The sequence below is a fragment of the Salmo trutta genome, chromosome 37 (assembly GCF_901001165.1).
Source record: "Salmo trutta chromosome 37, fSalTru1.1, whole genome shotgun sequence".
Lineage (NCBI taxonomy): Eukaryota > Metazoa > Chordata > Actinopteri > Salmoniformes > Salmonidae > Salmo > Salmo trutta.
This window is the reverse complement of record NC_042993.1, coordinates 12,430,655-12,453,901: the sequence shown is the minus strand read 5'-3', so window position 1 is coordinate 12,453,901 and position 23,247 is coordinate 12,430,655. Positions and strand designations below refer to the sequence as shown.

Here is a 23,247-nt window from a genome sequence, read left to right as displayed (position 1 = left end):
GGTCGAGAAATGGGGGTTTCGTGAGTTGGTGCTAACACTCGACCCAAGGTTCCAAATTCAAATACCTTTTTATTTGTTGAGTATAATACAAAATGTAATAAGAAATAGGCCTTTACATGTGGTAATTTTATGTAAACTATTTATTCATTGAATTTACAGAAAATGTGTGTATTTTGCCATATCGTCCAGCCCTAGTCAGGGGTGTTTGCATTAAAACCTCAATGGTGAAAAGTGTGTTGGACCTGGACAAGCTAAAGGAGGAGCACTTGAGTGACTCTGAAAGCACAAGGTTAGTCTTTTTAGAACTTATCAGGGCAGTGATCTAATGAAATGAGTAATCAGACAAAATGTACAAATAATATCTTCAATGAATAATACAAGAATAGTCATGCTTTTATGTTTAATGGCCAGTGAGTTTCCTGTAGAGTTCCATTTTGATTTAAAAGTGATTAACTTGCTACATCTGCAACAATGCTCAAGGTCAGAATCATATTGAAATATTTATTCTTTCACAATTGGCACGTTGCTCGTGTTTCCAGTGTGGGCCTCTTCTGTTTAGTGTCGATAAGATCATGTCTGGCTATTTTTAACCTTATTCTTAACTCTTCCTCTGACTACTAGTAACCTACAGTATGATATGACAAATGGAACAAGGCGTTTTACTCCTGAAATAGAACTGTCGATGTCAGTAACTATAAAGAGCAGGTCATGCATAGAAACCTTTTTTGGAGTCATAACTGAGATTGTCATAACTGTCACCACTCATTTACCAATCTACAATACAGCTCCTAGTTTGCAATAGGGGACTCTGGCTCTAGGAAGTCTGTCTTGGACTTCTTTGTGGCACCAATGCAATCTGAAAGGGAGGACACCCTCTTCATACGGACATGGGTGCAAGGACGGTGGGGTGTTGAAACAGGTGGTGTGGTGGCTGTGGGCTCAATGAGTAGTCCTGGGGGCAGGACCACAGATTTCAGGGAAGATGGGAGACTGGCGCTTTATGTTGCAAACAAAATGGGATCAATTTGAGAAGAAAAATGTAAGGACAAATGTGGAAGGGCACTGTCTGGAATAGGTGCTGATAATTTGGTACAAAAGGTCTCCATGAGCGGCAAGACTGTTGATCCTTGGGAGGATGTCAGGGGTTGTAGCGAGATGCAAGTGAGAGGTGGCCTTGACGGGTTAAAGCCAGGCAAAGAGAACTGCACAGAGGGACTCATTTGTAAAAGGGGTTAATCGGGGCTACGCAGGGGTTAGGGAAGTCTGAGGAGATAAGAGAAGAGGGTTGAAGAAGCTCCAACAGGGTGCCCTGACTACTGCTCAACGATGGATCTTGTGAACTCTCTGTCAAGTGGTTCATGTAAATGGCAGATCCATCTGTGGGTGATACAAAGTGGCCACTGTTAGAATCTTTTGGGTCTTGAGGCTGATGGGTTTCCATGGGAGCATCAACCTGGACAGGGACCAGCTCAGTGAAACAGGGGGAGGGAGGATCACACCTTTCAAGGATCACACCTCTCAAGAACAAGTGGAGCCCCAGGGACAAAGTCTAGAATGGAACCTTGAAATAAATCCTCTGGGTAGACCGTATCAGGCACCTTAGTATGGACAACGTCCGGCAGAGTTCCTTGAAGGGGTGCAATCAGCACTGGTTCCTGGGCTTCTAAGGAGGGGACTGAGTTCTGTTGCTCTAGAGGAGTTGGGAAGGTGTATAACTGCAGGGGAGTAGTATTCACCTCAGCAGGGCTGTATGTTGTGGATGGGTCCACTGCATCTGGTCTTCGAGCTTCTGGTGAGATCTCAGTTGGTGCAAGGGTCACACTGTCCAATTCAGTCCCAGCTAGTTGTGTGGAATTGAAGGCTTGGATGGATCCTGGGGTACACACTACCGGTCAAAAGTTTTAGTACGCCTACTCATTCAAGGGTTTTTATTTATTTTTACTATTTTCAACATTGTAGAATAATAGTGAAGAAATCAAAACTATGAAATAACACATATGGTTCATGTAGTAACCAAAAAAGTGTTCAAATCAAAACATATTTTATATTTGAGATTCTTCAAATAGCCACCCTTTGCCTTGATGACAGCTGTGCACACTCTTGGCATTCTCTCAACCAGCTTCAGGTGGAAAACTTTTCCAACAGTCTTGAAGGAGTTCCCATATATGCTGAACACTTGTTGGCTGCTTTTCCTTCACTCTGCGGTCCGACTCATCCCAAACCATCTCAATTTGGTTGAGGTCGGGAGATTGTGGAGGCCAGGTCATCTGATGCAGCACTCCATTACACTCCTTCTTTGTAAAATAGCCCTTTCACAGCCTGGAGGTGTGTTGGGTCATTGTCCTGTTGAAAAACAAATGATAATCCCACTAAGCGCAAACCAGATGGGATGGCATATCGCAGCAGAATGCTGTGCTAGCCATACTGGTTAAGTGTGCCTTGAATTCTAAATAAATCACAGACAGTGTCACCATAATAGCACCCCCACACCACCAGCAAAGCAGTCCCACCTCCTCCATGCTTTACAGTGGGAAATACACATGTGGAGATCATCCATTCACCCACACGCGTCTCACAAAGACACGACGGTTGGAACCATAAATATCCAATTTGGACTCCAGACCTAAGAACAAATGTCCACCGGTCAAATGTCCATTGCTCGTGTTTCTTGGCCCAAGCATGTCCTTTAGTAGTGGTTTCTTTGCAGGAATTCGACCATGAAGGCCTGATTCACCGTCTCCTCTGAACAGTTGACGGTGAGATGTGTCTGTTACTTGAAGTATGTGAAGCATTTATTTGAGATGCAATTTCTGAGGCTGGTAATGAACTTATCTTCTGCAGCAGAGGTATCTCTGGGTCTTCCATTCCTGTGGCGGTCCTCATGAGAGCCATTTTCATCATAGCACTTGATGGTTTTTGCGAATGCACTTGAAGAAACGTTCAAAGTTCTGTATTGACTGACCTTCATGTCTTAAAGTAATGATTGACTGTCTTTTCTCTTAGCTTATATGACCTGTTCTTGCCATAATATGGACTTGGTCTTTTACCAAATAGGATTATATTCTGTATACCTGCCTTACCTTGTCACAACACAACTGATTGGCTCAAACTTATTAAGGAAGAAATTCAATAAATTAACCTTTAGGGCACACCTGTTAATTGAAATGCATTCCAAGTGACTACCTCATGAAGCTGGTTGAGAGAATGAAAAGAGTGTGCAAAGCTGTCATCAAGGCCAAGGGTGTCTATCAAAATATATTTTGATTTGTTTAACACTTTTTTGGTTACTACATGATACCATATATGTTATTTCATAGTTTTGATGTCGTCACTATTATTCTACAATGTAGAAAATAGTAAAAATAAAGAAATACCCTTGAATGAGTAGGTGTTCTAAAACTTTTGAACGGTAGTGTATACAGTGGGGGAGGTTTGGTAGCAGGGAGTTCAACTCTGGTTGTAGACTCGGGAGGGTTGCTAAGGGGTGACTGATCTGGGACAGGGCTTCCAGAGTCTGCACTTAGACCATTTGTTGTCGTTTCTACATCAGTCGGAGCATCTTGCGTTTGAGCTGGGTTCTGGACTTGACTGGCGCTCTTCAGTTTCTGAGCCCCGTCCATGGTTGTCATGCTGGCATCACTCTCCATCCCATTGTCTATGCCGTCCAGCTGAGGGCTAGATCTTGAGGAGGGAGAGGCAGGAGCCTGGGGTGGGTCCCTGGAGCCTGTGCGACTGACCACAGCGCTCGTGGAGTCAAAATAGTGCTCCATGTCTTCATCGGAGGAAGTGTTCCCCCAGTCTTGCCTGGCGGACTCAGCTGAGCGGTTCAGGGCTGAACGTGTCTTCCCCTTGCAAACCTCTGGCTCCCAGAACTCCTCTTGATTGTCGTCGCCCTCCACGTCTATCTGGGCGCCACAGTTCATGGCCACTCCCTTCGTTCACTAGCGTCTCCTCAATCTCAAGCTCCGTCTTCAACTCGGAGCCCATGGCCACATCAGAATCCTCGTGGAATGGTATGAAAGAGCCCCTAAGTGGTGAGGTGCTGTTAGATACAGGGTTATCCTCCGGTTCTGGGGAGGCCAGGAAGTTGTGTGGTACCTCCACTGAGTCTGACTGGTTCAGGTCAAAAGACAGCCTGGGTTTAGGAGAGTGCTGGACGGTTGGGGAGAGGGACAGGCAAGGGGAAGGGAAGCTGCCCACACTGTCTTCCCACGGTGGCTGGGGAAAGAGTCCTGAAGTAGAGTGAGTCATGTTCCCGGGGCATCGGGCAGAGGAAGCACTTCGACCTCCGACAGGGCGGGCAGAGGGAGAGGTCAGCAGGATATCAGTAGCACCGAGGGGAAACAGCGGAGAGGTGGGTACGGAGGCCTTGGGATGCATGGAGCCCCCAGTGCGGAGGGTGATTAGTCCAGATTCAGTTGGACAGCCTAGGGGGTGGGGAGGACATGTCCCTACGATTTTGGGAGTGGGGGCTGTGGCGACGTGGGCCTGCGCGTCTCCTCCAGGTCACTGATGGTCAGCATGTGGTGGGGTTTGGACTTGGTAGCTCCTGTGGAGGAAAAACAGATAGCAGTAAGGCAACTGAACAGACACAAACAATCAATGCTTTCTGTGTAATATCTATAAATCACTCAAAACCTGACAATTAAGAGTCCTAATAAAGTTTATTTTTTTAAACCCAGATATGTTTTAGAAATCAACATCAGCCAACCACGGAACAGATGGCAGTCCCCGGAACAGACCGCCAGTTGGTCTCCTGATTTTGGGCCTTGCCCCTTGGTCAGGTTTAGTGGAGCTGAGAAGCTGGGAGTAGTGGGTCAGGAATGTGCCACCTCAACCTCTTGGGCATCAGATTCTAGAGGTGAAGCAACAACAACTCTGTTTCCTATGCCACATCTAAGTCTTGCCAATATCCACTTTGCAGTGTAAGAAAGTCAACAGTCACACATTCACACTAATATTTTATACTGAACAAAAATAGAAAACGCAACGTTCAACAATATCAAAGATTTAAATAAATTCATTAGGCCCTAATCTATGGATTTCACATTACTGGGAATACAGATATGCATATTTTGGTCACAGATACCTTAAAAATAATATAGGGGCGTGGATCAGAATACCAGTAGAGTATCTGGTGTGACCATTATTTTTTCCTCATGCAGTGCAACACATCTCCTTCACATAGAGTTGATCATTAAGTTTGCTGAGGACACAACAGTGGTAGGCCTGATCACCAACAACGATGAGACAGCCTATAGGGAGGAGGTGAGAGACCTGGCAGTGTGGTGCCAGGACAACAACTTCTCCCTCAGTGTGAGCAAGACAAAGGAGGCGATTGTGGACAAAAGGAAAAGGCGGGCCGAACAGGCTCCCATTAACATCGACGGGGCTGTAGTGGAGCGGGTCGAGAGATTCAAGTTCCTTGGTGTCCACATCACCAACGGTCTATCATGGTCCAAACCCACCAAGACAGTCGTGAAGAGTGCTCGACAACACCTTTTCCCCCTCAGGAGACTGAAAAGATTTGGCATGGCTCCCCAGATTCTCAAAAAGGTCTACAGCTGCACCATCGAGAGCATCCTGACCGGGTGTATCACCGCCTGGTTTGGCAACTGCTCGGCATCTGACCATAAGGCGCTACAGAGGGTAGTGCGTACGGCCCAGTACATCACTGGGGCCAAGCTTGCTGCCATCCAGGACCTATATACTAGGTGGTGTCAGAGGAAAGTCCCAAAAATTGTCAAAGATTCCAGTCACCCAAGTCATAGACTTCTCTCTGCTACCACACGGCAAGCGGTACTGGAACCAAGTCTAGGACCAAAAGGCTCACGCTCAAATGGGTGACATGTCTGGTGAGTATACAAGCCATGGAAGAACTGGGCCATTTTCCTCTTCCAGGTATTGTTTACAGATCCTTGCAACATGGGGCCGTGCATTATCATTCTGAAACATGAGGTGATGGAGGTGGATGAATGGCATGACAATGGGCCACAAGATAGCGTCATTGTATCTCTGTGCATTCAAATTGCCATCAATAAAATGCATTTGTGTTCGATATCTGTAGCTTATGCTTGCCCACATAAGCTCTAGCGGACATTGCTGCAGTCAGCATGCCAATTGTATGCTCCCTCAAAACTTGAGACATCTGTGGTATTGTGTTGTGTGATAAAACTGCACATTTTAGAGTGGCATTTTATTGTCCCCAGCACAAGGTGCACCTGTGTAATGATTATGCTGTTTAATCAGCTTCTTGATATGCCACACCTGTCAGGTGAATCGATTATCTAGGCAAAGGAGAAATGCTCACTAATAGGGATGTAAACAAATTTGGGCACAACATTTTTGCAAAATATGCTTTTGAGCGTATGGAAAATTGCTATGATCTTTACATGTTGAGCTTATATTTTTGTTCAGTGTAGTAGTGAGGGTTTGATGCAGTATTGTGTTACCGGGACTCTCACCTGACTGGGCGCAGAGGCTGTGTGCTATAGTGCTATTCTCTCCCTTGTCAGGCATCTCTTCAGCAGGTTTCTCAGGGACCGGCGGTCGGACCTCCCGGATCGTACACGTGTATTTGCAACGCCGCAGTGGGTTCACCGTGCTCCAGTACCAGCGAGAACACCTGCGGAGAGGAGGAGTTGAAAGGAAGGAAGTCATAAAAAAAACAAGTCTAAACATGCCAATTTCTGATTCATTATTAATTATGAATTTCTGCTACTTACTGGTAACCCACTGGGAAGAGTTTTCCTTGCTTTGCAGACAGCTCAGTCAGAATACCTAGCTTTTCAATCTGCAAAGAGCCCGAATTCAGAAAATAACAATGATTAGATGAGAAAAACCCATGACCAGTCCTGTGTCCACTGTACTGTGATTCCTGTACTCAATGAGCTAAAAATAACAATGTAATGTGTCGAGAAAATATACCAATCATCAAATTGATGTTTTCTGGCTCCAGTCCGGTCAAGAACTTCCTGCGAAGACTGATCCCATCAAAGTCCACGTACATTCTCCGATTCACCTCAAACCCTTGGCCAGTGATGATCTGCAATGAACAAGAACAATGTACACATGCGTGAGGAAACTGATTCACATGTTTCAAAAAAACAACAGTCCCACTGCTGAGTAGTCCCAGGACTTTACCTTGCCACTGATGAGGTCTCTGTGTTTGTAGCAGTAGACCTTCTTGTCGTCCTGGAATACACAGTTGCGGGAGCGGGCACACATGAAGTGGTAGTTGCTCTGGCAGGAGGTCAGACAGCAGCCCACTGTGGCACCTGTATGGTTACAGCGCTCACAGCGCTGCGGAAACAAGAGAGACAGGTTAGATCAGTCCAGGAGGAGAGAATAGGGGTGGATAATGAGTTTGAGAGAGATGGACATTGGACAATGATACACAAACTACAGCAGCTGGAAAAACAAGAATTCACTTCACAAAAAAAGTGGAAGCCTCACAGGTACCAAATTCAACACCAATATTACCCAGTCCAGGTTCTGCAACCAATTGGCACCTGGAATTGGTCCCACCTGTCCCTCATTACCCCAAATTAGTATAAGTAGAAGTGCAGTCACTCGGGTGGTCGGGCAGACAGGCAGAGTCTTCAGAAGAACCGGAGAAGAGGACCTATTCCCAGCAGCATGCCACCCAGAGCAAGTTGAGAGCAAGGAATGAAATCCCGGGCTCATTGCTCTCTCCCTCTCTTTTGTTCATTAACCCAGGCGGTCCGAGGTGCCGCCACGCTGGACACAGTGACCCACCCGTTACCTGAGGGGCCTTTCAGTTGGATTTCTCCCCTTCACGTTCTCTCCAACCTTTATTGAAGAACTACTTTGTTTTGAGCACCACATCAGTCTCCTGCTGTCTTATTTTATTGTGAGTTTCACCTCTGACTCTGCTGGGCTGCCACAATTCATAAGCCACTTTTTCAAGATCCTGGCCATAAATGTTTATTTTCTTGCTCACATTTAGTTTCCCTTTTTGTGTCTCATGCTGCTCTGCTGAACTTACACTTTAAAACTTTCCACACCTTCTCAGGGGATGCCTTTTTCATCTGGAAAACTGCAATATAGAAAATGTAATAAAATAAAATCCCTGTTATCTTTTCTGTTTTCCTTTTAGAGCAAACAAATCATTGGAATTACTTTTCCAGAAAATATATAAGAAAATATTAACAAATCATGTTATAAGAACATTCATCAATATTTAATAAACATCCACGTAAACATTGATTCCCTCACGTTGATGACGTGAGTCTGATCGTGAACGGTCTCCCCTTGAGCTCTGGTCTGGACCATTATGGTGGCTTTGGGCTGGTTAGTGATGGATGATTGCCAGCCCCGTAGACCCTCCTGTATGGTCCCTGTGGAACCCCTGGCCTCAGCACTAGGGGCCTCTTTAGCCCTTGTCAACATACTATAGGTGAGGTGCCAGATATGGGAACAAGGTTGATGGCAGGGGAGTGACTCCCAGTCATTCAATACCTAAATAAACACAAGAGCATGTCAACAACAATTATAAAGTGGTTGGTTCGAGCCCTGAATGCTGATTGGCTGACAGCCATGGTATATCAGACCGTATACCATGAGTATGACAAAACATTTATTTTGAATGCTCTAATTACGTTGGTAGCCAGTTTATAATAGCAATAAGGCACCTCAGGGGTTGTTGATATACTATAGAACACAGGAACCTTTGAGTACTTGGTCTTGAAATAACCAGCAGGTGATGAGATCCCAGGTATCATTACATGTCCTACCCAAAATGAAGCATGTCTGGACCTTTGTTATGGTAAGATCTCAGGTGCATATTTTTCCAAAGCACCACCCAATCTTGGGGGTTCGGATCATAATATGGTTCAGCTCATCCCAATGTACAAAGCGAGAGAAGGCTAAAAAGGTGGAAATTAAAACCTGGACTCCTGAAGCCCTCCAGGACTGACTGGGCGGGACTGATGGACAGCGCCGATGACCTGGAAGAGGCAGCTGATACCGTCTCGGATTACCTCTGTTTGTGTGAAGATCTCGTTATTCCCAAAAGGAAAATCAACATCTTCCCCAATAATAAACCATGGGTAACTCAGGAATTAAAATAGCTCCTCAACCAGAAAAAAACAAGTGTTTAAATCAGGTGGCAGTAAAGACGAAAGGAAAAATATTTAGAGGCAATGCAAAAGCAAAATCATGAAGTGCAAGACAGCATACAAAGACAACTTAGAAAACCTTTAAAGACAAGGACAGTAGGAAAACAATCACAGGCTTCAAACCAAACAGACAATGTAGGACTGTTGAAAATGACATTGCTTTTGCAAATGATTTGAATAGTTTCTATTGTAGGTTTGATGTGTGATTTTGCATCGCAGCAGAAAGTGGCCTTGGACAGTATAGACAGCATACCAGTTGTTGATATACAGATCTCTGTGAATGACGTCAAGCAATACTTTCAACGTGTCAACCCACGAAAATCATATGGTCCAGACGGCGTCACCAGCAAGGCACTTCAGGCATGCGCAGACCAGCTGTCACTGAACAGTGGGATAGTTCCAGACTTATGGAAGAAATCACTGACTGTCCCAATAGCTAAAAACAACAGGCCAACAGAAAATAACGATTTACGCCCTGTAGCCCTAAACTCTGTAAATATGAAATGTATTGAAAAAATAATGAAAAAACAAATTCTGGTCTCTCATCCCAATTAGACTCAAACCATTTTGCCTACCGTGCTTCCAGGGGTGTTGATGTGTTACTGGTCATGTTGAACAATATCTACGAACATTTAGTAAAGGCAAATAGCCTAGTGAAAATTGTATTAATTGACTTTAGTAGAATGTTTAACACCATCCAACCCCACCTACTGGTGGATAAGCTGGTGAATTTAGGTGTCAACTCTCTACTGATCAAGTGGATAATTAGTTTCCTTGTGAACCGTACTCAACAAGTGAAGTTTAACTCTGCCATCTCTACATCTAGAATGGTGAATAAGGGAGCCCCTCAAGGTTGCGTAGTTTCACAGATACTGCACACGATTGTCAAGCCTCTGACGCATCCCACATTTTCCGCAAACTGAACCATTTTAATGTTGACCGCCATATCTTGCAAATGTTCTATAAATCTATCCTGCAGAGTGTGCTGTCCTTTGGTCTGATATGCGTTTTTGGTAACATGCGAGTGCAAGACCAAGTCAAGCTTCAGCGCTTGATTAAGGTGGCGGGAAGGATAATTGGTTTAGATCAAGAATCAGCCAACAACCTGTACACAAATCTCATCCTCATAAAACTTGAAAGCATTTTACAGGACAGTACTCATCCCTTTCACTCAATTCAGTCACAGCAGCAGCCGGACAAGGGCAAAGACTTCTTCAAATGAAAATGAAAACAGATAGATATGTGTACTCTTATTCCAACAGCCATTAATTGTTGGTCCCTTGAGTATACAGTATATTGGACTTTCACTTTAAATGTGTAGCTATAGCATTTTAAATGAATTAAATTGTGTAGTTTCTGTTTTAAGTACATTAACAAATTAATTTTTCCCTGATGGGATAATAAAGTTGATCTGAATCTACAGAGCAGCTGGTTATAGCTCACTGGGCACTGCCGTCTATTCCATGTTGGGTCAACGTAATTGAATTGAAACAACCAGTATGCCCAGTGGGTGGTCATTTAACCAGGCAGTCTGAGCTCATTAAAAGCTGTTTACAGATTACTGGTTCACCCATGATGACCAGAGAGAGGAGAAACAGTACACTTCCAGAACTATTTTGTGACTCGAGCAAACAAAACCTTGTTGGCAGAGTCAGAGGCATGGTCATACAGTTGGAAGTCAGAAGTTTACATACACCTTAGCCAAATACATTTAAACTCAGTTTTTCACAATTCCTGACATTTAATCCTAGTAAAAAGTCCCTGTCTTAGGTCAGTTAGGATCACCCCTTTATTTTATGAATGGGAAATGTTAGAATAATAGTATAGAAAATGATTTATTTCAGCTTTTATTTCTTTCATCACATTCCCAGTGGGTCAACAATTTACATACACTCAATAAGTATTTGGTAGCATTGCCTTTAAATTGTTTAACTTGGGCCAAATGTTTCGGGTAGCCTTCCACAAGCTTCCCACAATAAGTTGGGTGAATTTTGGCCCATTCCTCCTGACAGAGCTGGTGAAACTGAGTCAGGATGGTAGGCCTCCTTGTTCGCACATGCTTTTTCAGTTCTGCCCACACATTTTCTATGGGATTGAGGTCAGGGCTTTGTGATGGCCACTCCAATACCTTGACTTTGTTGTCCTTAAGCCATTTTGCCACAACTTTGGAAGTATGCTTGGGGTCATTGTCTATTTGGAAGACCCATTTGAAACCAAGCTTTAACTTCCTGACTGATGTTTTGAGATGTTGCTTCAATATATCCACATAATTTCCCCTCTCATGATGCCATCTATTTTGTGAAGTGCACCAGTCCCTCCTGCAGCATACCACCCCCACAACATGATGCTCCCACCCCCGTGCTTCACGGTTGGGATGGTGTTCTTTGGCTTACAAGCCTCCCCCTTTTTCCTCCAAACATAACGATGGTCATTATGGCCAAACAGATCTATTTTTGTTTCATCAGACCAGAGGACATTTCTCCAAAAAGTACAATCTTTTTCCCCATGTGCAGTTGCAAACCGTAGTCTGGCTTTTTTATGATGGTTTTGGAGCAGTGGCTTCTTCCTTACTGAGCGACCTTTCAGGTTACGTCGATATAGGACTCGTTTTACTGTGGATATAGATACTTTTGTACCTGTTTCCTCCAGCATCTTCACAATGTCCTTTGCTGTTGTTCTGGGATTGATTTGCACTTTTCGCACCAAAGTATGTTCATCTCTAGGAGAGAGCAGGTATGATGGCTGGCTGCATGGTCCCATGGTGTTTATACTTGCGTACTATTGTTTGTACAGATTAACGTGGTACTTTCAGGCGTTTGGAAATTGCTCCCAAGGATGAACCAGACTTGGAGGTGTACTATTTTTTTCTGAGGTCTTGGCTGATTTCTTTTGATTTCCCCATGATTTCAAGCAAAGAGGCACTGAGTTTGAAGGTAGGCCTTGAAATAGATCCACAGCTACACCTCCAATTGACTCAAATGATGTCAATTAGCCTATCAGAAGCTTCAAAACTATGATGTCATTTTCTGGAATTTCCCAAGCTGTGAAGTGAAAGTGAAATAATCTGTCTGTAAACAATTGTTGGAAAAATTACTTATGTCATGCACAAAGTAGATGTCCTAACCGACTTGCCAAAACTATAGTTTGTTAGTCTGGTTGGTCACAGGATGAGCAAGACATCATACCTGGGATTCATGCGAACCCAATACACACATTTGTCATTACACAACTTTTAAACAATGGCGGTCAGTGAACAGCATGTTTGATGACTGTCATTCATATTCCATTCACCCCGCTCAATGTAACATCGATAGTTTTAGGCTAGTGCAAGATACTAAAATGTTCTCTATACCCATAATGAGGTTGACACAACTTAGCCTATGAATGGAAGTTTACATCTTACAGTAGGTGCACAGGTTAAGAGAAATTTGAGTAATCAAGGTGACAGACATTGACACATTCACTACCGCTAGCTGATCTAGCTGATCAAAGCTGTAATCATTAGTCCAACAGTTGCAAATGAGAGTTTAAAATTGGACAAATTCAGGTATGTTTATCCCCGTTTTGTTCTGTTTTTCCATTTAAGAAACGTTTCAACAGAATCAGTGGAATGAATACACCCCTGATCACATGCAAATACAGTTCACTTTCATAGCAGCCACATACAAACAGCATGATCCCTTTGATTGTTGTATAATTCCTTCTCGCATCAATGCGCTCTCCTCCTCACACCTTTTTCCCCTTCGCTTATGGACTTCAGTGGACAACACATCAGCTTTTTGTGACCAGGTGAAAAAACCTTTCCAAGCCAAACCTTCATATCATAACCGCTACACACAGCCTACATCATTGTCACCATATTAATGTCATAGTCAACATAGCTACCATCCATAGAGCCCTGCGACAGGAGTCCTCACCTGCCCACTGTCCCGAGGGGCGTATATCTACGTCACCTCTGATGTGCGGGACCGTCTCCTCGCCTTGGCACACACAGCACCTGTGTCGGGGTACCCGGGTATAGCCCGTACTATCGACCGTCTCTCCACCAAGTTTTGGTTACCCACCTTGGCCCAGGATGTCCGGGTATACGTCTCTTCCTGCACCACCTCCTTACCCGAGCAAGACACAGAGACACCTCCCCTATGGCAAAATCCACCTGCTGCCGGGTTCCCCATGACCCTGGTCCCATCTTTCCGTGGACTTTGTCACGTGGGACATACTGGACCGTTCTCTCATTTGGGACTTCCACAGGCGTTGTCCCAACCGACCCGCACCACGTCTCCGGGGTCGTCCCCAAGGTCGGCGGCGCCCCGCTGGAGCAGCTCCTGGGGGGGGGGGGGGGGGGGGGGGGGGGTGTTACTGTCACACTAGCATTCACTTTGGTGCCCCCTTCTGTCCAGCTCAGGTATATATATATTCCCCCTGTCGTTTGTCTTTGTTGGTCATTGTATATGTTGCTTGTTTTCCTGAGAGGAATCACTAGTACATTTTCCTGAGTACTTTATTATTTTGCACTTTGGGTTTCGTCCAGCTTATAGCACCATAGCATAGCATAGTTTATTTGTATTTAGTTTAGTCACATTATTTTTTACATTTGTAGTATGTTTGCCAATCACTTGGGCTGCCAGAATTATTTGCCATACCTTTTGCCTCCCCCCTCTCAATTATACAATTTCTCAATTCCTCATCAATCCAAGGAGATTTGACAGTTTTTACAGTCTTTTTCTTAATGGGTGCGTGCTTATTAGGAACAAGCAATTTCATAAATGTATCAAGTGCAGCGTCTGGTTGCTCCTCATTACACACCATAAACCAGCAAATATGCTTTACATCATCAACATATGAATCACTACACAAATTCTTGTATGACCTCATACACTATATCAGGCCCAGCCTTTGGTATTCCTAGATATGGCTATTCTATTGTGATCACTCCTATGGATTTGGATACTGCTTTAAAGCAAATTTCTGCAGTATTAGTAAAGATGTGATCAATACACGTTGATGATTTAATTCCTGTGCTGTTTGCACCTACCCTGGTAGGTTGACTGATAACCTGAACCAGGTTGCAGGCACTGGTTAGTTTTTCTTGAGTGGGCAGCTTGATGATACCCTGCCTTCGACAAGTTTTATTTTACTAGCAAACAGCACTGTAGCCAACTCTATTCTAGAACGAAATGGGCCACTATTCTGAGAATTGCTCTGATGACTTGAATACATTTTGGGATGAGTTGAGTAAAACATGTGTGCCGTGTCATAAACATTCACAGCATCCGATTCTACCAGGTGAGCTCGACACGCTGCAACGATTGTCTTTATTTTAAATCAAGTTTCGATGTTGCTACGTTATGTTTTTTTCCATGCACAGCGCGCACTTGTGGTCTACAAACAAATCTTATTTTCGATCAGGGTACGAATTTAGTCCAAACTGTGGCAGGCATGATGATGGGGGAAGATCGGAAGCACCGTATCGACCGTGTGCCGCCCAGAGCTTCAATAACGGGAGCTTCGTGAAATGCCAACCCTGTTTTCGCTGCGCTCCAAATCATCAAAAGCTGTCGGAATGCAACACAACGACAGACACGCAATGCTGCGTAGCGAGGTGAGCGCAAATTCTTTCTGGTATAGCTTCAAATCTTGATATAAAACAAATGGCCATCCTTTCTTTTCCTATCTGGTGCTGAAACTGTGGGTGCTCTGTTTGAGTAACACTGTAAACCCTATGTCTAGGGACCAGACAGGCTGTTGGAAAGGAGCCCTGAGTACCACGGTGAGTTTCATCTATGATGATGAAGCTGATGATGCTATTTAATTAAGAGCATTTATGTGGTAGTTTTGTGAAGACCCCTCTCAAATTGATCATGGCTGTTATTCTTCTATAGACCTAAACTACATCAATAACAGTGTCACAGTGAGGCTATTTATTCACAAATGTTTTCGATTTTGGTCAATGTCTTCCCAATAGGGCACTGAGCAAACAAAACAAAGTTATTCAATCAGGAATAACAGAGTTAACTTCACATCAATTTCAGACTCAACAGGTCCAACGGTCAACAACGTTAAGGGACCAAGTGTCATCATCTAGTCTCACCACAGCCAAACACATTGGTCTAGGATTACATGGTTATTCTGCAACTGCATGTAAGTTCCAACCCAACCCCCAAATATGAGCCATTTTAGAAGTCATTTAAAAGGTACTGAGTTTGATAATACCAGTCCTTCACCATTCAAAAAGATGACTAAACTGCTTTGTTAGGATACTGCTGAACATGTCTAACTGCTCATTGTCACACTCCTGTGTTCTTTCAGGGATAGTGCTTACTGTCATCTTGGTTTTCTCTGCACTTGCATTTCTCTTATTCATCTATATTAAGAAGAGAAGGAGAACATCAAGAGCTTTTTGCTTCAGAGGTGAGCAGGGTGATGAGCACTAGGGAGATTAAAAAATGTCAAACTGTCATGCTTAATTAACGCAGACCAACTGGTTTGACACGTTTGCTTAAAACCGCTTTAACTCTTCCACTTACCTTACTCTGTGTAAAAAGCACTTATTTCCTGTCCTATGTTTGAATGGTTGTGGTTTGACACAGATAAGGAAAATACCCACCAACGGTCACGGAGCAGTAAGACAACAGCAGCTGTCAATGAAGAGGTTGCTCTGCTACAGTCAGAGACCAGGAGCCTAGAGGACATTTTGAGTGAGTTATCAAGTGCTATTACTAAGAGCTACTACCAGTCTGTTATTCATTGGTATTACTAGTACCTCTACATCACTACTCTTCCATAAGTTGCAAAAAGGCTTTAGCACGCAACTTGAATTTCAGCACAAATCTCCAATGTCATTTGGCTGGTTCAACGAAATGGGTCCATTTTTGTCTATCTTTTATATTTTAAGTAGAAATTGTGCCCCATATTTAATTTTAAAAGCCTGTTATATTAAATGAAGTGCCCTTTAATGTAGACCACACGGATAATTCAATGAAGACTGAAAAGACGTTTAACTGTTCCTTTTTAAATAATTATTTCAAAAGAAACATTGAACATCTAATAGTCAAATCATAGTGTAAAAGCAGGTGAGCTGGTTCTACTGTCAATCTTCTGGTGTTTTGTGGTGGAAAGCTGAGTGGGTCAAGCAGAACACGTCAACCCTGTTACCCAACAATTTACATTCATTTGCCCCTCCTGGTTGCACACAAGCTTCCATTCACCCTGTCAAACATCGTCAACCATGTTAGTCAACCCTGTAACTTTATTTGGCACTTAATATAGTCATTATTTTATTTAACCTCTTGAGATGGGAAATCGTGTTTTTGATTAAGTTGACCGTGTGCTCTTCATGACAGAATGTTAAAATGAGGTGAAATCAGGCTTTTCACCACACAGTTATACTACCCAAAAGGGACTCATTTCGTGAAACGACCCATTAATACTTGATTTACGTATTTGGCTCTGGATTGACACAAGTCAGCATTACAGACACGTCACTCAACTTTAGTGATATTTCCCCTCGTCTCACCAGGTCCTGACCTCCAGTCTGCACCACTGCAGATGGTTCTGGACAACCTGGATGTTCTAGAGGAGCTTGTGATCCTGCTGGACCCGGAGAGCCCTGGGGTGAAGAACACCAGCCACCTAGCATCTCGCTGCTCATTCCCCGCCACCTGGATTACCTACACCTACTCCCTGAGGGAGAGCAAGAGCCCCTTGAGGGCCGTGCTGGAGGGGGTCACCACCAAGCACCCAGAGTGGACTGTAGGACACCTGGCCAGGTTGCTGAGAGAGATGGACCGGAACGACGCAGTGGCGGTGCTCACCAAGCTCAGCTTGCTTAAGGTGTTCTAGTCTGGGTGTGTTCTGTGTTGGGTCTGGAAGAGATGGCTCCATCCAGATACAACCGCAAGTCTCTACCCCCTGCCAAGGCACTGAGATATAACAGGAGGGCCAGAAGGAGGCATGCTTTTCTTGGGGACCCCAAAGCCCCAAGGCAGTGATTGGGAACACTGTTCTTTTGCATTAGGGATCAAGTAAGATATTTAACTGCGATAACATGGCACTTATCACTTAAAGCAGGGATGTTAACCCCGGTGTCCTGAAAAAGAAGAGCTGCACACTCTAGGAGCTCCGATGCAAGAATATACTAACCTAATAACCAACGTTTTGACAGACAAGCTGTCTTCATCAGGTTATAATGACAAACACTGTGGGGTGACGAGTTTATATTGTGTCGAAGGACACACACAGGTGTCTGTAATCATGACCGGGTGTGGCTTGATATCATTGGTTCATTTTCAGATATAAATAGAACATACAAAAAACATGAATGGATAGCATACAATCATAGATAACATTTTGCTACATAGGCCTACAAACATTTATAATGAATAGCAAGATCACAGTAATGGCTTCAGATCAAAGTCTACGTTGAGACCAAGGGGAGCAAGGGTCTTTAAAGTAAAGATCCAGGCAGCCTCTCGTTTTAACAAATTGTCAAGGTCATCCCCTCTCCTAGGGAGGGTGACGTGTTTGATGCCGATATAACGTAGGGACGAAATCGAGTGTTCATTTTTACCACACGGACAAGTTCTATGATAAATAACTGCCTTAGTAGAGCATGTGATAACACCTTTGATTGGGATCTGTTTCCCTGTTTGGGGGTGTTTAAAGGATCTACATTTGTAAGTGACATTGTATTGAGCGCAGCTGTTACACTTGTAGTTTCCATCCAGTAGAGGTGCAAATAGACATTGTGCAGGAGTATTTTGGGGTGGTAAATCAGTTTACCAACTGATCAGAGATTTCTGCCCCGTGAAAATACCACTAAGGGAGGGTCAGAAAACACATTACCGATACTGTCATCGGATTGTAGAATGTGGTAATGTTTGTGAACGATTCCCTTAATTTGTTCAGAGCACTTTAAATGAGGGGTAGTGAGGATGCAAGAATGCTTCTTTTTGCAGACTGTCCTTGAAAGAGATTAAGGGACATTTTAATGTTTGTGCCATTCTTATCTAATTTCTGTGTTCTATACACCTATTTCTGTGTTCATGCAAGTGGCTGACTGTACAAATCACACTTATGAGTAGCTGCAATTTGGCAGTAGGCCCAGACCGTGTTTTGAGAACAAACGAAAGATCTCAGTTTCAAGGTATCAGCTTAGAGAAAGAAGCCTCGTGAGTTGTTGGTCTGTCACGTTATGAAACAGTATTGGTCGGTCACATGGATGAAACAAAACAGTAATGATTAATTAATTATGCCAAATCATGCAAATATAATTTGTCTGTGTATAGCCGTATATAAGTCAACGGTTGGGACTGCCCCGGCAGAGTTTTTCTGACAGACATGTGTACTATAGTGCATTGAGTTGGTTGGAACCTCTCCAGCACGCTGACAAATAAACAATTATTCATTTAAGATTGAGTGTCCCTGTGTAAGAAATGGTTTTGGATTTTTGTACCCCCTCTCCTTGAATTTTCTTTGCATCTCAGCCATATTTCTGTCAATCTGATTGTTTTTGATTCGACAGAATTGTCTGTAGGGCAAACTGTATTTCATGGGAAGCGGGTGACAGCTATCAGCCCTCAAACTGTTACGATCAATAGGCTTCCTGTAAAGATCAGTATATAGAACATTATCCTCACACAAAATCAGAAGATCAAGGAAACTGGTTTGATGCGTTTCAGATGGCAGTAAATCTCAGGTGCTCAGAACAAGTGTTAAGTTCCCAACCTGGCCCTCACAATCATTATCATCTTATGTCAAACGTAATATCACCAACCAATGATATTGCTGTATTTATACATGGCATGTTATATAAATGTCATATTAGCGTTTGTTTAATTCAATTTTCAAATGATCAAGTCCAATTTGTTCAAACATCTTAACATCTTTATTAAGCAAATAACATTATAAATAAAAAAAGTGCATAGAAAAATTAAACGGGTTTAGAAATATGTATACAATTATTTACAAACTCAGGGTTAATTTGTACAAGGTAACAAAGACAAGTTCACACATTTTCATGTCTTTAACACTTTGTTATACTTAATAACCCTACCATATAGAACATACAGCTTTCTGAACCATTCCTGGGAGAGATCGTCATGGTAACTTCAGGTTTCCAACGAGTGCTTTGCATGTTTCATCGAACACACATGCCAGCTCTGCAGGACATTAAAACCAAGTTACTCTTATATTGTCTTCATCCTCTTTTTTGCATTAGTATTCTTTCTGTCAGAACAACTGAGGTAGAATCCTGGCAAGAGGTTGGGGAGTGGAGTGGGCATAGAGAAACTTTCTGCTCTGAGCGGTGTTCCCACATCTGGTTTTAAACGGAAAAGGAAGCATGGTTAAGGATAGCCGTATCCCTGAAAAACAGATTCATCCTGTTATTGGCAAACTCTAAGGGTGTTAGATGATTGACACATGGGAATACAGGCTCCATCTCACTGATTGGTCGCGCAGGCTGGTGGGCTTAAGCTTTTCCTTACTGGGTAATAAATTCCAAAAGGACAGTGCTCATTTCCTTTAGATTATTATCTCTAGCTTGAAGGGTTCTCTGTAGCACGCAGATGGGAAGAACAGCGTGGACTCGAATGCTTGATATCCTCCTGTTATAAGCCCTGCCGATACTAAGGCCTGCTGTACTTTCTCCATGAAAATTCTACCAGAACAAAGAAATACAATCAAAAACAATTCAAAAATACCTGCTTTAGAACAATGTCTTGTGTAAAGGCTGAAATGTAATACACAACTGTCCTCAAACATCAAGGTTCAAATAAGAGAAAGAAGTAACAAAGTAAACAAAAAGAGGAAACGAGGGGAGGAAGATTTTCCACTAGACCACCATTTATACAAAGCACAGCTAGTTTCACCAGTCCAAAATCTGAACAGAAACATGAATAAATAACTATTCTAGAGCTCAAGCAATCTCTTATTGTAAAGATGTGAACAAGAGTGTGTACATTTGATGTCCTAATATGTCTGACTGAACTGACTGACAGCGTTGTATGACAGCAAACGTTAATGTGCTGAGTGCATTCTCTCCCTATCTGGGTTTTACACCAAGATTTGATTCTCTCTTAAAGCCATCCTACTGAGCAACATACAGTACTGGCCTAACGCTATGCTTGAGATCTCCAGTGCACAGGGGTGCTGTCAGTCCACACAGTCGGGTATATAGAGTTTATAACACATCTCTTAGTGGTGTAACATGGACAGTGTTCCACCCTTTGTGGATTGCAGAGAATGTCAGAGAGAAGTCAGTACTTTGTTAACTGAATGTTGAGAAATATGGAGTCTGGATTTTGTTAGTTCACTAAAGATGTGCAACTGTAGCAAAGAAGTAGGCCTAATATTATTGCAAAAAGGTAATCAGCATTTGTCATGATAGTAACAAAATATATTTTAAAATAAAAAAAGACGCACTGAGGTTTCCAGCTAAACTCGTCACTCTTGGATTGGGTAGTGTTTGCTACATACAAAACTGTTGAAGGGAAAGTTCTTAAAGATATGATTTAGCTGCAGCAAACTCTTTAAGGGTGACACTAACCGTTATCTAACCATTTAACTGAACATAATGGAGGTCCCTTCCCCGGTCTGTGTGAGAGGGGAGTGGAGAATGGATAGAAAAATAGGTATTATTAGCAGGGTCTCTGACCTAGGAGCCAAAAAGCCTACGGCCCATCATATCTAGCACCATAGTTCTCTGAACAGTCAACGGAAAGCAAATATGTACAACCTGACGCATGATGAGCACTGTGAAAAATAATTTCAAATAAATAAAACAATGATTAAAGGATCAAGTAAAGATAGAGATATAGCTAAGGGATCGACTAGAAAGGATGGAGCCAACATGATTATGGGTGTCGAAATTAAAACTCTCCCCTTGCCCCCCCCCGACAAAAAAAGATGAGGAATCTCTCCAAGTCTAGCTTTTCTGGTCCACCCTTATTTCAACAGAAAGTGCTTGACGTTATGGCGTCAAGGAAAATACCTTCATGCAACAAAGAACCAGCATAACCACAAGTTGTCTGCAGCGTTCAGTTTCCTGTTCTCAAGAAAAAACCCACGCTATAGCGGTAGCTACTTCCGCTCTCTCCTGTGGCAAACTTGCCCAACCTCTGGCAGGTGCATATCGGTCAGGAGCCAATGTGAGCTTATGGATGCATGTCCCTGTGTGGTGCTCCTCTTCCCTCTTGCTCCCCATCTCCTGGCCCTGGTTCCTCTCCCAGTCTCTTCGTAGTGGCTCATCTTCTCCTGTATTTTCTCCTCCCAACCCAGTAAAACCTTAATTTAAGGCTTTTAACCTCTTCCTCTGTTGCCTCTGCTCTCACCCCCTTCCCTTGTGCCTTGTTCCTCCTGCAGAGATTGTGGCAGTACCACGTCCTGCCCCTAGTTGAGGAAGCGTCTGCATTTCCGGGCCCCGCAGTTGCAGTTGAGCTTGCTCGCTGGGTCTTCGATGGGGAACTTGTAGTCGTAGGTGAGCTCCTCGCCCCGGTAGATCTTGCGCAGGGCGAAGATGACGATGTGCTTCTGACCCTCCACGTTGATGACGCGCGAGTAGCAGTTGGGCTCGCACGAGTGGTTGATGAAGCGCGCCGCATTGCCGTGCATGGTGGCGTCCACCACGTCAAAGTCATCGATACGGAACATGTAGCAGCCGATACCCTGTGGAAGAAGGAGGGAAAAGAGACAGGGGGCTTAATATGTGTTTCTTAAACTATGTTGGTATCAATAACATTTATTCATTCAAGCCCACAATTAGTGGACTTAAAAAAAGTCCAACTAAGATCTTTTTGGGACAAACCATAGGGCTTATGTCGTCTCAAACACACTCTGGACTGATTGATCTCACCTTGCCATCGTAATACTTCTCTCGCTTGTCTGTGAGCACTGAGCGAATGACGATGCCGGCATACTCGATGACCATCTCCTGAGCATCGATGTTCCTCTTGCAGAACAGACCTCGGCCGTGGATAGCAGACCTACACCAGAGAGATGTCAGAAGAGGTTCAAGTATGAACAACAGTTTCCATAGCTAATCTCCTTGGCTATAAAAAGGATGCAATGGATCACATTATTATTTTTTATTATTTGATCCTGAGTCAATGGAAATTCATGTTACTCATTTTGCAGCAGAATAACAGAATAGCAAGAAAGGGAGAAGCAGGAAATATAAACCATGCCTCAGTCCCTAGTTTGCTGTGATAGCTGTAGAGCAGTGGTTCTCAAACTTTCTATAGTCCCGTACCCCTCCAAAACATTCAACCTCCAGCTGCGTACCCCCGCTAGCATCAGGGTCAGAGCACTCTCAGATGTTGTTTTTTGCAATCATTGTAAGCCTGCCACACACACACACTATACGATACATTTTTTAAACATAAGAATGAGTGTGAGTTTTTGTCACAACCCGGCTCGTGGTAAGTGACAAAGAGCTCTTATAGGACCATGGCACAAATAATAATAATAATAAATAATTTCTCTTTATTTAACCATCTTGCATATAAAACCTTATTTGTTCATCAAAAATGGTGAATACCTCACCACAGGTTAATGAGAAGGGTGTGCTTGAAAGGATGCACATAACTCTGCAATCTTGGGTTGTATTGGAGAGAGTCTCAATCATTTCCCACAGTCTCTGCCTGTATTTAGTTCATGCTAGTGAGGGCCGAGAATCCACTCTCACATAGGTACGTGGTTGCAAAGGGCATCAGTGTCTTAACAGCGTGGTTTGCCAAGGCAGGATACTCTGAGTGCAGCCCAATCCAGAAATCTGGCAGTGGCTTCTGATTAAATTAAATTTACACAGAACCGCTTGTTGCAATTTTGATGAGGCTCTCTTGTTCAGATATTGGTAAGTGGACTGGAGGCAGGGCATGAAAGGGATAACAAATCCAGGTATTTGTGTCATCAGTTTTGGGAAAGTACCTTCGTAATTGCACACCCAACTGACTCAGATGCTTCGCTATATCACATTTGACATTGTCCGTAAGCTTGAGTTCATTCGCACACAAAAAAATCATAAAATGATGGAAAGATCTGTGTGTTGTCCTTGTTAATGCAGACAGAGAAGAGCTCCAACTTCTTTATCATAGCCTCAATTTTGTCC

General features: G+C 43.4%; 3 protein-coding genes across 5 annotated transcripts in view; 1 reads left to right on the top strand and 2 right to left on the bottom strand.

Moving 5' to 3' along the window:
* Positions 1–4,389: 4,389 nt before the first annotated feature.
* LOC115177348 (histone-lysine N-methyltransferase 2B-like) lies at positions 4,390–7,321 on the bottom strand. Its single transcript, XM_029738046.1, has 5 exons — positions 7,144–7,321; positions 6,928–7,045; positions 6,726–6,804; positions 6,465–6,625; positions 4,390–4,549 (listed from the first exon to the last, which is right to left on the bottom strand). Exons 1-5 carry the CDS (start codon positions 7,225–7,227, stop codon positions 4,452–4,454), a joined length of 540 nt encoding a protein of 179 aa, XP_029593906.1. The 5' UTR covers positions 7,228–7,321; the 3' UTR covers positions 4,390–4,451.
* Positions 7,322–14,302: 6,981 nt separating this feature from the next.
* On the top strand, positions 14,303–18,551 carry LOC115177343 (IGF-like family receptor 1). The gene is made up of 7 exons (XM_029738040.1): positions 14,303–14,426; positions 14,550–14,742; positions 14,871–14,910; positions 15,173–15,281; positions 15,450–15,551; positions 15,731–15,838; positions 16,660–18,551. Exons 1-7 carry the CDS (start codon positions 14,318–14,320, stop codon positions 16,980–16,982), a joined length of 984 nt encoding a protein of 327 aa, XP_029593900.1. The 5' UTR covers positions 14,303–14,317; the 3' UTR covers positions 16,983–18,551.
* Positions 18,552–21,348: 2,797 nt separating this feature from the next.
* Positions 21,349–23,247, bottom strand: part of LOC115177337 (histone-lysine N-methyltransferase 2A) — an 80,919-nt gene continuing 79,020 nt past the window's right edge. For all 3 annotated transcript variants that reach the window (XM_029738028.1, XM_029738029.1, XM_029738030.1), the window contains 2 exons: positions 21,994–22,123; positions 21,349–21,806 (listed from right to left, as the gene is read on the bottom strand). In XM_029738028.1, the coding sequence (XP_029593888.1) occupies positions 21,531–21,806; positions 21,994–22,123 (406 nt within the window). In that variant the 3' untranslated portion in view covers positions 21,349–21,530. The remainder of the gene's footprint in view (positions 21,807–21,993; positions 22,124–23,247) is intronic.